Source organism: Callionymus lyra, chromosome 10, assembly GCF_982586985.1.
Source record: "Callionymus lyra chromosome 10, fCalLyr1.hap1.1, whole genome shotgun sequence".
NCBI lineage: Eukaryota > Metazoa > Chordata > Actinopteri > Syngnathiformes > Callionymidae > Callionymus > Callionymus lyra.
The window spans coordinates 15,315,056-15,333,621 of NC_141827.1; the positions used below are offsets into that span (position 1 = coordinate 15,315,056).

The following is an 18,566-nucleotide window of genomic DNA, read 5'->3' on the forward strand; positions in this document are numbered from 1 at the left end:
AATATAAATCAATATTTTCATTGAGCATTGATGGAATAAGGTTAATTCACACATTGAGTCAGCATTTGCGACCCAGCGTGGTTTGTAACTGCTTTTATATCAACCTGAAATTAGGTACAGACACAGAGAACTTGCACCTAAGTGATATATATATTTGCCTTAAGCTGGGTAGATTACTTTCTGGAAATTCACTATTTTGCTGCTCAAATTTGGACAAGCTCATCGTGTAAAATGTCTTATACATACAATAACACATAAACATACTATATAGTACACAATTTCAATACAAGGCAAAGTGTGTTTTGATTAAAAATACTAATATCCAAGTGAAAAACAAGCATTTCTCTGTCTCTCACCATAATGTCCCCCTTTAACAACAATGCTGGCTCCATGGTGACACACAGCTTTCTGGCCCTGGAGGTTTGAGGATCACTGGTTGAAACACACAAGCGCACACACTGAATTAAACCTGTTTTCACTCAGTTTTAAACATGTCTCAGATGGCTAAAACAGAAGTAAATAACATTTAGGATGAACATAAACACTGCGGGCTGCACCTAAACACACAGTGAGCTCTGGAGACAGTATCTGTCAAGCGTGAAGAGAGAAGATGGTCAACTTACTAGAGACCTGAAGTGTAGACCAGCTGTAGAGACTGATATATCTTCACAAACGGATAGAAACCTGTAGATGTAGAGGCCGAATAAAGATGCGTAGTAATCAGTTTTATAAAAAAAAGTGATGGTACCACATTTATTTTAGTTAAACTCACCTCCTCCTGGCTGGAAATTTGGAAGCGAGGGAATAAATATCTGGTGGAGGAACAGCGGGCTACTGTTCATTTTGATGGTACCTGACAACAGTCCGTCAAAATAGTAGATGTACCTGAAATAGACATGCGATAGGCCAATGAGAAACTCATTTTTAGTACCCAACATACTATTACTTTGAAATCATCGTGTGTGTCAAACTCAAACGAAATGTTAAAACAAATCGATGTCACTGGCTCAAAAAATTAATTAATCAAATTGAATTTTTACAGGGAATAACTGACTTAAGAACAGATCACAAGAGTTCAACCAGAATGTCATATTAATCATCCTCTTAATTAATAAACACAAGTTTGTGAAGCGGAATTTGAGTTTGACACAAGCGACTTAAAATTTTAGTTGGACCTGTTCTGAGACGGTTGCAGAGAAGCTGTGACTTTGTCCTCACAGAACTTCCTCATGGCGAGTGTGGTGAGAGCCTGGTCTGCTCTGCTGACAGCAAAATCACTTTGTTAAGTCGTAAAAGTTCACATGCAGAATCCATCACACACAAAACAGGGGTGCAAAAAATGACCATTCAAAATTGGCATCAAGTGATTTTCCAAACGCATTTACTTTATAGCTTATTGTATTCTGTTATCATGAGGATAATTCACTGTAAAACCAGGAATAAGATGTTTTTTGTGGCAACTCCACTGATCCAAAACAAAATCTTACCCTGCTGATATCTTGCTGTAGTGCATGTATGCTGCAACAATGACTCCGGTCCTCCCTCTGTGACCCTGCCACGAGAATAAAAAATGGCGGCTATAAAACATCAAAACAATCACCACTAAAAAAATCTTGTTAAACTCACCTTGCAATGGAGGACCACCACATTCAGGGGGTCTGACGAAAGCCAGCTCTCCATGGCTTTACACACGGAGCAGATTCTGTCCAGAGGGGGAGCATGAAGGTCCGGCCAGCCAAAGTCCTGCACCTTAAAACACACACAATCCAAGCCACCTGGTTATTAAGCCGATATAAAAGGTGTTACGATATATTTAATGTAGGATTTACAACCTTATGATTCAACCTGGTGATGTCATGCCTCTTCTCTGACACGTTCAAGAGCTGGAAAAATCAATTGAGCATTAGAGAAATAATATTATTGTGGAAAATCAATCTGCAAAACTGAAGCTCAATATGATGGTTAGTTTGTTTTCTGGCTTGCAGCTTCACAGATGTTGCTGATATTCAGCATAACCTCAGTAGGATATTTAGTTTATTTTCTCGGTAAGTAACAGCAGGACATGAAGGTAGACAGATGGATGGATGGTCTCGGGTCCCACCTCTGTTACATATTCATTTTTTTTTAATCTTATGTTGAAATAGAAACCATTGCAACGGTATTTCCTTATTTAAACTCTCAAAACAAATCAATTGACTTTTTCTAACAAGATTAAATATTTTTGCAAATCGCACCAGGAACTTGTCTTGGTGCTTTGATTTCAGCATGGATGTCACTTCCTGTATATTCCGCTGATATTGTTCTTCCTTCAGCTCCGGTAGGAAGAAGACTGAGATGATCCTCTCTGTGATGTACGTCAGGTCAAAGTCATAGTGGCGCTCCATCACGTTCTCCTTCACTTGTTCCTCCGTCCTGCTTCTAAACCACAAATCCCAGTTAAAACCCCTTTTTTGTTTGCACAACCTTTCCTGTTTTATGTACCTACCTTCGCACGGAGCTTCTTTTCCTCAGTGATGCAGATTTAATGGAGGTGTGCTGTGAGCAGGGGAAATATTATAGTGTATTTTGTTTGCTTTGAAAGAGCCGGAAAATAAAATAAACTTTCATTACCTGATATGGAATCAAGGCACAGGTGGGCGACACCTGGAAGACAAAAACACACAGGGTCAGTCCAGGCAGCGCTCGACGAGTACACACTCTGGTTCACACGAGCAGAAGAGGAATAAAGCAACATACGGCAGGTCATGTGATTGTGCTATTGTGTGCTTAAATGATCCTCGCTCCAGTGGCACGGATGAGAAAACTCGGAAAGCAGCAAGAGATGTTCGCAAGAATCACTCTCGCACACGTTATGTGGAGCAGCTGGTCGGAGCCACTCTTGTATCTCCATATATATTGATGTTCTGATCGTCACACACACACGACTCAAACACCCACATATGCTCCTGATGCATTAGGTTTTCATCAGCATCAAGATTCCAACACCGACTTCAACACTGCACGTCGCAAAGTGACCTTTTCACCTTTGAGGTACGATGATTGACAGCCCAGCGGCCCTCCATGGATCATGACTGACAGGTGCTGGCAGGTGTCGGCCAGCAGGTTATAAGTCAGGTTACCATAACAGTAAGTTAACAACCTTCATGTTGACTTGTAGAAATACTTCTACCTCCATGTGGTGCAACAAACGTCCCACAGTGTCTAGAGATAATATCTTCCAGGGGCTGTTTGTTATACAGGTTTAAAACCACTCAACCTGGAAACAACACCTCTTGTTCTACTCGTGTTAAAATAGATATTCAAGGTGTTTCAGTCGCAAATTATCATGAATATATTCCATTAATAAAAACAGTGTTCTGTTTCTGAGGATGACTCATCGATCCATTTGATTTTCACCAAGCTAGAGACAAAGAGAAGATGGTCTTGATAAAGTTTAATTAAGGTCTAATTAAATTAGAGTTCCACGTGACAGAGATATTAATAATAATAATGAATGCCTTATCAGATAAAACTGTATTATTGCCAATGTGCGACACATTGCATCACCATGTGACACTTTGGCTGCTTTTTTGTCTTCGTCTTATAGTATTCCGAGGAGCATCAGTTTAGATTTAATGACTAATGCACTGAAAAATATCCACTCAAAGCAAATGTTCAAGACATTCTTATGTGGCTGTTGTGTCAGCGTGTCTTGGCTGCTAATAAAGAGTATATTGTGATAAGACTCACAGTAGTTTTAATATCGTGTATCTGTTCTTAGTCTGTTTGCCCAAAATTCCACAAGAAATATCGGAAAAATAGAGTGACCCAGAGGCTGGAAATCCTTCTGAAAATATGTCCCTCAAAATTTGAGTCGAATAGGACTGATGTACAGTAAAGAGTAACATACATAGAAACAGTATCCTGTATACTTGATTAACTGAACCACAGCTACTTTTTTTCACAGGCTGAACACTGCGACTCATACAATGATGCAGCTAAACGAAAGATTGAACTAACACCCTCCAGATGAACAAGCGGTGGCAATAATGCATGGAAAACTGGAAGAAAATGGTAATTAAAGAGAGAGAAAAAAATGAAAGTTTGACTTTTGATGTGATCAATTTGTGCATATTACACACATCCATAAAAAACCCAGTGAGAAGTAAATATTATGCAGCAAAATGACAACAAACACCTTTAGGTGATAAGAGCAGATGGCCTGAAATAGACAACGAATGCCCTTGTATGATCGTGATTTTTTTTTTTAACACTGCAATGTAACTTCTACTGCATTAGAAGCACCAAAAAAGCGTTAAAAATTAATGTCTAATCTCATGTTACAATATGGACACTTTAAAAATGAAGTTGGTGGGGCTTAAATGAATGTGCACTCAGTAAGACTAAACAAGTATATGTAGTGAGTCAAGTCATCAGGGCAACATAAAGTTTACTATTGCACCACCAACATTAACAACATTATTTAATTTTGTGTTTGGACAAAGGCATGTGCATAATAGTAAAATCTGAATATCAATATAAAAATCCCTTTAAATTTGGATTGGGTTTTGTCTCACTTTTTCCACTTCACAGTGAAAAGTATACTTTACTGGCAATAAAACGGTTTCTGATTAGTTAGAGTGTGAAGCTGCTGGACCACCTTCATGTCGGATTCCATGATTCTCAGAATTAAAACCTTACGGTGTTCTCTCAGAATAGATAAGTGATCCCCTGGAGAAAAATCTCTCAACAAAGTCGCATTAAAAAACTCCTGTGATCTAGTAAAAGACAACAAGCTCACAAAAAATGAGTAAAGAATTCTTAAAATATATGAATGAACACTGTTATCTGTGGAAATACTGTACACTAACCTCTCGCTGTTGACATAGATGCATCACACACACGCCTACAACTGATAGCCACAACTTAAAATCAGCCTCTGGGACAAACCATTCTTTCTAAAAAGGCTTAATAATGCAAGTTAAATGGAAGACGTTAGTCTCCAGGAAGGAACAGTGGGAGACAGACACAACACTGAGAATACACATGTAAATACTGGAGTAGACCGGAATAGTACCTGGAGGGAACGACCACTGGCAGGAAGCATGAAGGAAGAAGACACCAGAGTCAACAGGAAACAATTTGTAGCGAGACGTCAGAGCAGGTCAGTGTGGGTTAGTCAGACACAAACATCCAGAGTGTACACACACACACACAAACACACACGGACAAACACGTGTGTCTCTGGAGCTGCTGTGAGCTGTAGGGTCTCCATAATGCATGTGGGCTGCTCACAGGAGCTACTGAGCCATCTGGTTCAGTTTGTCTTGTTCATCAGTTGATTTTTACTGAGGCGCCACTGACAGCAACCAATCGCACCCCGAGGAAACGACTGACAGCTTGTCGGTGAAACATGCCTGGTTAAGCTCACATTGATTCTGCTCAGATGCATGTTGTCGGCTGATATTAGCAGCTATGGCGACTACAAAGATGTCAACATGTAGCTTCAGTAATAATCGACTGCGTGTGGATATGAAAGTAGATCATGTTGCAATTATACAAACAAGAATAAGAATTTTAATGCCAAGTATTTTAAGTGTCCTTCAAGGCCCTCGAAGACAAAATTATAAACAAATACAGACATAGTCACAGCTGTGATCCTTGAATAACAAACTATTGTTATCTTTACTAATCCCTGTTAAAAACGACACAAGCCAAGAAAACAAATTGATTATGAAACAATACCACGAGTCATAATCGAATACAGTTTACAAATATGATTATATAGTATAAATATACACTTGTTTTCAACGTCTATTAACAATAGTAACAAATGATTTATTAAATAAAAATGTTTCATGACAAATGAGAAGAGGGAACATGCAATAGTGTTAATAATTGAAAGAGCAAGAGAACATTTGTGACGTGGTTGACCTTCAAGAAGTTTTGTATCCAAACAAACATCCTTATTGATGCACTTTCTGATGCACTTCACCTTAAAAAAAAAAAGCGGTGGTCCATCTATGTTCTTAAATTATAGACGAGTCTTTGCAACTGGGGCGAAAGTAAAAGTCAATCTAATATACAGCGGTGACTTCAGGAAAAGTAAGATTCTCTGTTGATATGGACCGATAATTAATCAAATTTATATCACCTCTGACCTCTGAGTAATAAGAGTATAAAATATAAAGTTCCATTTAATTGGTGCATACCAGAACTCTTTAATCTACATAAGCTGCTGCCACATATTAAATCTCTCGTGGTTCTACGGACAGATAATCCCTTCACACGACGGGAACTGACAGTGACGATTTCCCCCTCATGTTTTGGAATCATCATATTTATTCCAGCGAGAGGAAAACCCAACACATGCTGAGTCATGGAGGAGGATAAATGCGAGCGTTTGAGATCCTTGCGTTGTTATTCCGTTTTCTTTGGTTCAGAGCTGACATCGCAGATGAAATGAGGTTTTTTTTGTTTTTTTTGGTGCTGCAGAAATAATCACAGCTTATTCTTATTTCCATGACCATGAAGCCAACATGTCGGCTGACAGAAGGGAGTGGCTGTGACGTAACGGAGGTCCTATTAAACTATGACTCCGGCTGTGTTCCTTCTCTCATTATCGCTCTGCCTCTCAGCCTGTTTCTCTCATCTTTGATCCTTCGTTTCTACACTTCCTACCCCCCGCAGTCCGTCACTCCCCTCAGCCTCTCTCCGCCTCAACGACTACACACTCCTCTCTCTTCTCTAGCCCGAGGACCGGATGTCCACACACATCCTCGCTGAGACATAATCAAATAAAAAAAAAAGAATTGTGCCGAATAAACAGCGGCAGTGATGGATATGCGGTGCTGACAAACCAACTGTCGAGGAGCAAAAACATGTCGAGTTATGAGTGGAAATATTGGATGTGGCAGGGTCACGCGTGCAGACAGAAATGAGGGGCGAGAGATGAGAGACACAACAGCTGAACATGCCTTCCTACCACACATAAAGATCAGACAGATTTCTCAGAGCTATTTTGATAAAGCTTCTTAATTTAGACCAAATATTCCTCAGATCATTTAAAGGCTTATTTCATCTCATTTGCTGGTCAGTCTTTTTTTAAACATCCTGCAGCAGCGAGACCTACATATATAGTGTGTCCTCAATCAGAAAAATCCAATCGTCAATCATTACAGCATCACATGGTTAATGTGCACTTCACAAATGTCTTTTTATTAAGTAGGAATATAAATACATTTTTATGACACTGTTATGCTTCTACCAGGTCTTGCCTTGGTTTTGGTGTAAACATCCTTAATTGATTTATTATTATTTATTTGTGGCTAAGAAAAGACAGATGTGAATATCTACTATTCATCATCCTCTGAACACAGTCATCAGTGAGCAGAGAAGCAGATGGAGCACGAATGCTCCTCCCCAGATGCAAAACTAATAGACTCAGGGACTCATTCATTCCAAAAGTGGCGTGAAAGGTATGATGTTATTCTATGTTAATCTTTGTATCCTTTTTCTTTGTTATTTTTCTTTGATCCATGTTCTTTATCTTAAGATTTAGATTGTGTCATCTTGCACTTACTTTTTATTGCACTTTGTTCTTGTTCTTGTTTTATGAATCTATCGTCTTTGTTGCTGTGAGCTGGAAAAACAATTTCTCGAAGGAGACCTCCAGAGGGATCAATACAGTTTATCTATCTATATATATATTATTAGCTCTTTCAGTGTTTTGCACCTGACTAAGAATAATATTCAAGTTGTATTTGTACACACAGTGTACTTGCACCTTTTTCCATAAACCATATCCTTTAATACATTGAGACTGATACACTATAACACACTGTAAAAGAAGTAAAACATGTTGACCTCTTTTCCCTAATGAAATGAAAAACCTTACTAATCTGAAGCTCTTTAATAATAATAATAATAATAATAATAATAATAATATCTGACGTCCCCAACATTTTGTTCACCGCGAACCAGTTCAATATGGGCATTATATTCACTATCGACCTTCATGTAAACATTTTTCCACTAGTTTACAGTTTTTTTTGTTAACTTGACTGAAACAAGGATCTTGATGTGTCAAGAGTCACAGACTATTGTTACTTCAGAGAAAATACCTTTAAGACAGTAATAATAAATAGAACAGAAATTATATGAATATTTTTTTCTTTCTGTGCGGCCCCAGGAACTAATGCCTTACGAAGTGGTACCGGACCAACTTAAATGACTACATTAAAAAAACAACACAAACTAATGGCTAAATACATCCAACATATTTAAAAACATAAATAAAGACCATTACATCAACAACAACAAAACAATAATTAAAATGAATAAAATCTTTGGTTCAGCAAAAAAAGAAAGGTCTGAGAAAAAGGGAAGAAACAATACAAGTTTTAATTTTTTAAAGCTATAACCTTTTTATAATAATATCCAGCATTGTATACAATTAAATTTAAAGGACTTGTATATGTAAACTGATGTCAATTGACGAGATGAGGTTGAGATAAGTACATTAAAAATAAAAAACAAGATACAAGATCAGTGAAAGGAAAGGCTAGTGATGGAGGTCAAGCCAAAGAGCAATATTGTTTCCATCAACTGTTAAGTATTTTAGTAGTGTCTGATTACATCACGTTTATATGCTCATGTTAAAAAACAACAACACTGTTACCAACATCTGTTTTCACACATTTTTGTTCATGGAGTTTTTATGCAGCCTATTCTTATTTCACAATGACAAAAACATTTGAGGGGTTCCATGAAACTATGTTTCTGCTGTTTTTTTAATGAAATAAAACAGTGTTTTTAGATATGCTACAATTGTAAATAACCCGTGCCGTGTGCGTGCCACATATACAACATATACTCTGCACATTAATGTTTCATTCAGTTTGAAAAAACACTTCATGGTTGCCTGCTTCTTCTGCTCGCTGACCACGTTGCTATAATTGATTGTGTCGAGTAACTCAAGGCAGAGATAAACAATGAGCTTCAACATGCTTCGACGTACGTGCCACAGAACCACCTTGCTGCTGCTCCAGTCATCGAGAATAACTAAGCAGATTAAAAACCCTAAACTGTCCCAAACTGGCTTGAACATCCAAACATTGGCAGCACTGGGTACGTACAACCTCCTCTTAATCCCGATCGTTTCACGAATAAATATCCCGGGAACATCAGATAGAACAGCTACTGCACAGTGTCACCATGGTTAGTGTCTGAATATATATATAAGGAATCATCCCATGCTGACAGGACCTGTGTTTACCTATGAAGAAGTTACATTCTTCATCATCACCAGACAGATGGACCTCACATGTTTACAGCACATGGATTGCCGACACACTGAGAGTAGAAAATATCTAAACGGATAGACCTTGTGACTATGATGCATTTTTAGCAAGAACAAAAACGACTCTCTGAGCCCAAAAACTTAGTTGATCCATTCAACTTTTAATTCTAAAAACACAAGAATATTTTTAGGATTAATGACCATTAAAATAGGGTCTAGAAAAACATGAAATGTAATATTTTCTTTTACCTCCAAGCGAGCAGCGCCAGTGTTCCCTCTGTCGTCTGAGCCGTCCTGTCTGCACTGTGATGCACACCTCTCCTCTCTTCCTCTCACACAAACTCTCTGCTCAGTCTCCCTCAACAACTCTCTCTCCCTCTGGCCGTCACACACACACACACACACACACACACACACCCACTGAGCCAGCAGTTCTGCCAACATGGCTTCTGCCCGGGTCACACACAGACACACAGACAGTAAAGCATGTCGACCCTGCAAGTGCTTTTCCCTCTCACACGTGTTCCCTCCAACACATCAGTATTCTGCGCACATACAATGGTTTATATTGCCGCCGCGTCTCTTTCCCTGAGCTTGCAGACTGACACCGTGTGAAGGATTCTTTCTCATGTCATGAAACAATATGACAAAATTTGTCCAATGCTTAATCAGGTGAAGGTCCTAATTGAAGAATATTTTGCTGGAAATACAAAAAGCTCTGCAGCCTTTATTTTCTAGAAAACAGTTTTGATAACAAATCTTGAGAAATATGAAGAAGTTTGAGAGAGAACACGATATCTAAGGCAGTTTCGAAACCTGCGGTACCATTTCATCAATGTGTGCTGTTGAGCAAGGGCTGCCCGGACAATGGAAAATATTTTTTGCCAGTTAAAGAAGTGGCCACATCTGTTTCCAGGACGCACAGTCATACAATTAAAAAATATATATATTAATAATAATGTTTTAATGATTATAACTGTCTTATTATTACTCATTATTACTGAAAGGTCATTGTTTTTAAAAAGCCAGCTTTTCTCTGAACAGCTTTTCTCAATTACTTACAATTGTTGATTTCCCAAATGATTTTTAATCTATTCTATATTTATTATTGAACATGACGTGTCTCCTTCACCTGTCTCTTTGGGGTCCTGTATGATGAAAAGGGCAATATAAATTTAAAAAATATATATTTTTATTTTATTATCATTATTATTATAACATAATATTCCTTTAATATGTTCCAAATTCCTAAGCTTTGGAACGATCTTCCTCTCTCTTTGCGCTTGATGGAGTCTACTGACTCCTTTAAGAAACATCTTAAGACTTTTATTTGTTCAGGCTTTTCCTTGATTTTCTGGAACTCCTGTTGTGTTATCAGTTTTATCTTGATCTTTTAAGTATATACTTTATTGAATATTGTTTTGATTGTTTAAGCGCTTTGTGACCCTGGTCTGGAAAAGCGCTATACAAATAAAAATGACTTACTTACTTACTTACTATAATAGATTAAAAAAAAAGTCTTATAACTAGAAACTAACACTATATCTTGTTGCAGGAGATCTTACTAATTCAGTGTTATGGTGAGATTTATCTTTCATGTACTTCACGTTTGTTTAATTGCGGTCACGCTGTTTTATTTTTACCGTTTGTTTTGACCGAATATAACATTAAAATTGTCCACTGTGCAAAAACAGTTAGTACCCCCAGGATAAAGTACAGCATACAGCAAAGTTCAAAATAAACATTTCCTAAATATCCAGGTCAGCCAGTGTGAAAGAGCAGTATTTTAGTGAGTGACAGTGTAAAAAAGATCTGGAATAAACAAATGAAAAGAAACGCAGGTGACAACATTCAGATATTAATAAAAACGGGAGACGATTGTGTTACAATATTGCTACCGTGCATATTTCAATGGCTTTACTACATACTACATAAAAACTGTTTGTACTCAGCACATGCAAGGTTCCATCCTGGTGCAGAGAGTCACTGAATCCATGAACCGTATTAAATGTTATGATAAAATGGCGAAAGCTAATAGCAATTATTTCACTATGGTCCGCGGATGTTAGTCTGATACCAGGCATGCTGATTGTTCTGGCTCATTTCTCGGCTGACCGACAATTTGGTTGCATAGTAAAGTCCTCATAGATCCTCTGTGCATCTTTTTATAGCATTATTTCTCTTTGAATCTGGCAATCTGCCTTCTATTGAAACCAAGTCTCACTCCTCGTGAATATTATTCGTCAGCTTGTGATCAAAACACATGAGAAATGTCAGATTTGGATTAAAAGGAATGACAAATATCACAAATATCACAACTCTCTCTCTCTCTCTAGATGGACTGCTGAAGGAGACCTTGACTCCAGGTTCTGCTTGATGTGTGAATATGTCTGGACGGGACTGATTCCATGCTCAGCTTGACCAGCTGCCTCTCGTCGCACCGACCGCTCTCTGGAAAGCATCTGTGGCACTCTTGCTATTCACTATATTTACCGCTTCTCCAATCCAGATTGATCAACGACCACTTTGGTCTGCGGCGCCAGTCTCTCCTGAAGAGTTGTTTTTGGCAATCGCCGTGGTGACCAGAGGAGTACAGTGACAGAATAAAAAAAAAAACTCATCTTTTAATACACACTCAACGAAACAGCTGCTGGTTCAGAAATATACCTAGCGTGTGTGTCTGTTTCTGTGGGTGTATGTGTGTGCATTTGCATGTGTGTGTATGTTTTCAAATGCACATGTACGTTCAGGTATGCTTGTTGGTGCTTGAGTGAGTGTGTGTGTGTGTTTCTCTGTGCATGTGTCTGTCTGTTTGTGTGTGTGTCTGTCTGTGTGTGTATGCGTGTGTGCTTGTGTGTGTCTATTTGCCTGTGTCTATCCGTGTGTGTCTGCTTTTGTGTGTCAATCTGTGTCTGTCTGTCTATGGGTGTATGTGTGTATGTTTGTGTGTGTGTGTCTATCTGCGTGTGTCTGCACGTGTGTGCTTTTGTGTGTCAATCTGTGTCCGTCTGTCTATGGGTGTATGTGTGTATGTTTGTGTGTGTGTGTCTGTCTGGGTGTGTATGTGTGCATTTTCATGTGTGTGTGTGTTTTTAAATGCACATTCAGGCATGGATGTTTGTGCTTGAGTGAGTCTGTGTGTGTCTATTTGCCTGTGTGTGTCTGTCCGTGTAAGTGTCTGTCTGTGTGTGTATGTGTGCAATTGCAAATGTGTCTTTGTGTGTGTGTGTGTATGTTTGCAATTGCAAGTGTGCGAGTGTGCACCCAAGGCCACCGTAGTGACCAGAACCACTCCTGTTGTCACATGTACATTTACTGTGTTTATTCACATCCAGATTTGGGTCAAATTGTAGATCCATTAGTTTAACTCAATTTGAATTAAATAAAGTAATAAAGGACAAATCATGAACTTAGTTTCCACCAGCAAGTTACACCAAACTGTAGCTCGACTGCATGTCGTTGAATGAGGAGCTGAGAAGGAGGAGAGTTGAAGACCAAGACCAGTAGTGCACCCTCTCTGAAATAGGGACTGGAAACAGTAGGTCATTGAAGGTCTTTATTGACTGGAGGGACTTGAGATCACATTATTAATGACTCTTTAGTTAATGAATGTATTTGTTCAACGTGGATTAATAAGTCAAACCATTTGAAGACTTCCTAATGCGACGTTAACACATGACTGAACCACTCTTAGCAACCTGGTTGGTCGCCGGGGCGTGGGGGGGGAGGGCTTCTAGAACCAGACATTTGGGTCATCGTACACGGTTCACCCACTTTACACTCGCCTCATATTTACGTTGCCACCCATGAGCTTCCGCGGCAACATGCTTTGTCGAATACGGAGGAATGTCGAGTGTGTCCGGCTTACCTTTGCTTCACACATCTTGTGAACAGAAACTTTGCATTCTGTAAAAGAAAAGCCAAAGTTTATGTTCAATAGATCCGCTGACGTGGCGAAGACTCACCTTTACAGAAAGAGCCGGGGTTGATGATGTCCTGTTGGCACACATCACAGACCCGATCCTTCTTGAAGGTCTTCTTCGTGAACGTGTGGCTTCCTGACTTGACAAGCTAGTGGACAAAGATGGAGGAAAGACTGTAACGTATGCCTCAAGTAAAGATGCTCAAGAGCTTCAGGAACACCTGCCTCTGATTCCCGTTGTCTCGTCATTTAACTTGACCTAATTCCGTCTCTGTCTGCTGGAAGATGCTGCGAGACGATAAACATAATGTGTGCATCCGCCAAATTTATTTTTCCTGGGCTCTGTTGTCCCGAATTAATTTATGCGTTCACAGTATCGGTCGGATTCATCTATCGCTTTAAGGTATTTGCCAACTCGGCAATTTTATGCCGTTGACCTGCTCAGTCAGGAGGAATATCGTCAGGCGGAACCCACTCAAGCAATCAAACCCGCGACACCCCTCAAAATGTGTGAAGAGGAATCGTTTAAATATAGAAATCTCAACATGATTTCTTCTGGTAAATGTTACATTTATATTCAGTAATGCAGTTAAAAACAATTTCCATTTTTGTACTAATAGTGGATTTCTTACTCCGGATATTTTTGTTTTAATACTCATTATTGGTGTCAACAGAGTGTAGACCTCTGCCGAGCAGATCATCATTCCCATTGAGCTACTATATATATTTATTTACGACCAAATAATACATCATTCCTATCCCAGATTAATAACTATTGACAAGATTAAACCGATAGGACAGAAAAAAAAAAGAAATTGTAAGTAAAAAAATTAGATAAAGGAATAGAAAATAAGAGTTCATATGGTAATATGAGCTTCCAAAAGTAAAAAGAAAAACACAGTGACAACATGATGATATTAGAACCAATGTTTTCCAGGTCAGGGGGAGAGTTAAGGGGCGGGGTTTGTGCTGGATCTGAATGTAATTTGCATATTAACAAACCTTCACTCTGCGTCCAACAGTAACAGAATACAAAAATGATTACAGAAATGTTCGACTTTGAAATTTCTTTTTGGACTTTTGAAGAGGAGAGGAGGATAGAAGAGGAAATTTGAGCATTGAAACATAGAAAAAGGATGTCGTTTTCTTTTCTTTTTACTCAGTAGAAAAACCAGACTATGAAAAGAAATATATTTACTTGATGTGTTTTATCTTTTGTCTACTTATTTTCTCTTCTTCAACATTGCTTTTTCAACCAGTATTTTCATCTTCAATCCCATATTTTAATATTTTCTTTTATTATTATTTTTTAATTCAAGCTGCCTCTGTTCAAAGCTCTGCAATAAGGCCTCTAAAACACCACCACACTAACACACACTAAATACAAAATACAAGCTAGGATGAAAGCAAAATAGAAGCTTGCCAGCACACTAACGCAAACAACAACAACAACAACAAAAAACTTGTAAAGACAGAACACAATGTTGACATCCTTCAAAGGAGCAGACCATTTATTGGTACCATTTTTACAATCGAAGAGATTCATGTCCTCACTAATGTTTAAGTTGGTTATTTGTATGTACTACTAGAGAGATCATGATGCTAGAGACTCCCACTTGTGTCTCTCTAAAAACACCCGAATGCACTATTAATTAGAAATAAAATAAGCCATCACATAGTACCCAGATCACGTGGTCATGGTCAGATTTTAGCTTGTTTTCTCTAAAATATCTGCGTCAAACTTTCCCATTAAAATAGAGGGCACGTAACCAGTGGTATTTCTACCAGGAAATCTTTAATCCCATGCCTCATGATTTTCCTACCGACGTGCTGGAAGTTTGTGCGACACTTAATAGTTAATGTAATGAACAAATGGAATTTAGTCTTTTTTTAAACTGTTAAAAAAAAAAAAAACACCACAAATGCAGGAGCAAACCAACATGAACCACCCTTTTCCTAAAACACACATTCGTTCCACGGTGAGTCATAATTCCTGCATACAAAGTCCATTTAAGCATCTCGGAGTTCATGAAAGAGAGTGGGGCTCCCGGCAGCATGTGAGGCGTATTCAAGCACTCAATGTTTCCTTCAGCCCGGAGAAAAAGGCGAGGCTGGAAACATCAGAAGTGGACCGGTGTTCTGGATGTTGAGTAGGTGGGCGTTTTTTTTTTTCGGGGAGGGATTCGTAAACACTGACGTTTCTCTTACTGTTAATGACATTTTTCTGGCCTTGGAAAAACATCAGGTTTTCCCCACAGAGGTGCGATTGAGCGTTCATGGTCAAGCTCTCACAAACACGTATTGACTGTCCCAACACTGCAGGCTCACTTCGAGACACCGCCGCCGAGTACGAGGCACAAACCGACTCCTTCTACTTAAGCCAGATGCATTATTAAGGGCCACATCTCTAGAGCGAAACGTGTGCACTGACTGAATCCTTTATTCGTCTAAATTTAGAGCTCCTCCGCCTAGCTTGGTAAAAAATCCAGAGGAAACAAACGTGTCAATGTCGTCAATGTCTGGAGTGATGACAAAGAGGGTATTAGGGAAAGAACAATATATACACAAGCTCAACCAGAGTAACGTCTTTGGTCTCTTCAGCTATGAAATCCTGTTGACAAACAGAGTGATCCGGGCCTGGGGAAATAAAGTGCATGTACGGTAAAGCAGCATCAACTAAACCCGTCTTCACATGGAGGGAAACAGGCCTGGAAAACCTCTTGAGTAGGAGAACAAATGACCTTCTCACATGATGCCATTTAACCATCTCATCCGTCTACTTTAGCTTTTTATGGTAACATTGACATTGGAATTTATTCATCTAGTAAAGCGGTGGAGCCCTCTGAGACATTTGTTACCGAGCCTCAGAGCAAGAGAGAAAAAAAAGATGTTCTATTTATTATTACTGGGTAAAAGGTGTCTCATTTGGAAAAAGAAAACTGATTTTCTCTGAAAAGGTTCATGGTTGGTGAGGCAGTGACTCCTTTAGTGTCAGATTTACAATTATATTAACTCAAAAGAGGGGCTTATTCAATTGGTTACTGGTTATTTCATATCTCATCAGCATTATTTACACACATATGAAGTTTAAAAAATATATATGATTTATTTAATAATTTCTTGGGGAATTTACTGTAAAGTTTAGCCAGAACAGATTTAAGTTTGACTGAAGAATCCCCTCAAGTGGCTCTGTAATAAAGATAGACCCGCCTTTTGTTGCTTCTGATTGGTTAATATTGCATCAGGCCTTCCGAGATTGGCTAGAATTATGCAAACTGAAACAATACTTATTATAGTAAAAAGGTAAATATTGAGTATTAAATGGGTCAATATAAGAGTGACAAAAACAAAAAATATTTTTAATTAAGGCTTAATTTTATGTGTAGATAATTGCAGGTATCAACACAGTTTGTGATGGATTGCGCATTGAGAGGTGAGGCACTGCCTCACCTGCCTCCCCTGACCGCATGTCCCTGGTGTCACTCTTGATCAGTAAAAATTTGTTAAACATCAACTATAGAAACAAAACTTCAGAGACCTCATTCCTTAATAAATAATGCCTAAACACAAACTCACACTTTGGCACAAAGCCTCCAAAAGGAGACACACACATACAGAACACCATCATCAGCATTGAGTGAAATGCACATAGATGCAAATACAAAAACATCTTGTTGTAACTGGTTTTTATTGTGAGAAGATTTTTTTTCAAACACTTATTTATATATATTTTTCATAGCTTAACATGCTTATATTCTATTTTTACTTTTTTCTATCTGATCGTTGGTTCTCAGATATAATCCTGACATTTAACCGTGTCCATGTAGTACCTTACAGTATTTTAGCATATGACCAATTTATAAAATAAAGTCAAAATAATCTACCCACTATAAACATTCAAAACATACATTCATTCATTCATTCATTTTCTACCGCTTTATCCCTTACCGGGGTCACAGGGAGACTGGAGCCTATCCCAGTATCATAGGGCGAGAGGCAGGGGACACCCTGGACAGGACGCCAGTCTGTCGCAGGCCACACAAAGACAGACAACCATTCACACACACACTCATACCTATGGACAATTTCCCCAAGTTCTCAATCAACCTCTGTATGTTTTTGGACTGTGGGAGGAAACCAGTTATAAATATATTGATAAAAATTGTTACATGATCTGATCCAGCCTTACACCCCAGCTCAGGCTCAGAGGTCTGTGGATTAGTATCTACTGATGAACACGGTTCAGGACCAGAGGAGAGAAATCCTTCCAGGTTGTTGCTCCTAAGCTTTAGAACGATCTTCCTCTCCCTCTGTGTTTGATGATCTACATGTTTTCCTAAACATTTCTAAAACTATTTTCCCTGATGTATAAATGTCCATTATTTATTTTGTTTATGTCATTTTCTTCAATTCATCCGGATTATGGTCTATTTAATATTTAATTCCTGATTTACAGAAATTACATTCAAATATACAACATGTACAAAACTAAAAAGTGTGACGAGGTGTTAAATTTGACCCCAGTACGTCTGGAGTTACCACTGTTATCATAAGGTTAAAATAGCAAGTGTAGGATTCCTTTTAAAACACTTCATATAATAGTAAAACAAATGAAAATGTCAATGTAACCGTTTATATAAATATTTTACATGTTATAGAGTGACTTTTGTGGTTTAGATTACCAAACTGCATTTAATGACTAAAATGAAACAACATTTAAATTCCTTTGCTTTAGACCTTGGTTCCTGCAAGAGTTCGAGTTATGTCATTTAAAGTGAAAGTGTCACTGTAGAAGCCAGAAAAACTATACTGTTTCAAACATGAAAGGCTTAATTGCATAAGGAAATGAATGAAATGATGATTGAATACGTTTTGTCTCTCACTTCAATTCACAGTTTGGATGTTTTGAAAGACATTTTGAAACACAATGAAGCAGCTTCATTCAGTGGCCATGATGGGATCTAAGAGAGTGTTAACATAGTTTTTGTCTCTCCTCATTGACTGGACTTGTTGATATTTGAAAAAGCTTTTAGACCTAAAGAACATCAGAATCAAAAAGTGTTATGGCCAGTGTTGGTAACACAACATTTGTTTGTGGTGGCATATGCTTCCCTGATTAAATATTTTCCACCAGACAAACAGCAGCTGAGTGACACTGATAAACCTGTGAGGGCAAACCAGGGCACAGCAGGGTCGCCACAGCATTTTGAATTTCATTATGTAAGCTGGAATTTTGGCAGTCAGATCAATACTTAGACTTATGCAACATTCAATTGTAGCAACAGGATGGTGGGAGCGCTGAGCCTAAACAAACAATAACAATATGGATATTCCATCAATAAACAAATATTTGAATAAATATGT

At 38.4% G+C, this 18,566-nt stretch overlaps 1 protein-coding gene across 6 annotated transcripts in view; it reads right to left on the bottom strand.

Annotated features, from left to right (window-relative positions):
- Positions 1–18,566, bottom strand: part of LOC148070517 (tensin-2-like) — a 30,828-nt gene that overhangs the window by 9,638 nt on the left and 2,624 nt on the right. For 3 of the 6 annotated variants that reach the window (XM_087800474.1, XM_087800473.1, XM_087800471.1), the window contains exons 2-13: positions 13,246–13,351; positions 13,149–13,186; positions 2,611–2,643; positions 2,486–2,535; positions 2,235–2,418; positions 1,833–1,883; positions 1,627–1,749; positions 1,488–1,552; positions 1,176–1,259; positions 773–885; positions 624–684; positions 357–432 (exon numbers count right to left, since the gene is read on the bottom strand). In XM_087800474.1, the coding sequence (XP_087656600.1) occupies positions 357–432; positions 624–684; positions 773–885; positions 1,176–1,259; positions 1,488–1,552; positions 1,627–1,749; positions 1,833–1,883; positions 2,235–2,418; positions 2,486–2,535; positions 2,611–2,643; positions 13,149–13,186; positions 13,246–13,351 (984 nt within the window). Of the gene's footprint in view, positions 1–356; positions 433–623; positions 685–772; positions 886–1,175; positions 1,260–1,487; positions 1,553–1,626; positions 1,750–1,832; positions 1,884–2,234; positions 2,419–2,485; positions 2,536–2,610; positions 2,644–9,529; positions 9,630–13,148; positions 13,187–13,245; positions 13,352–18,566 lie in introns of those variants that run through there. The other 3 variants (XM_087800472.1, XM_087800476.1, XM_087800475.1) reach the window with 3 other exon arrangements.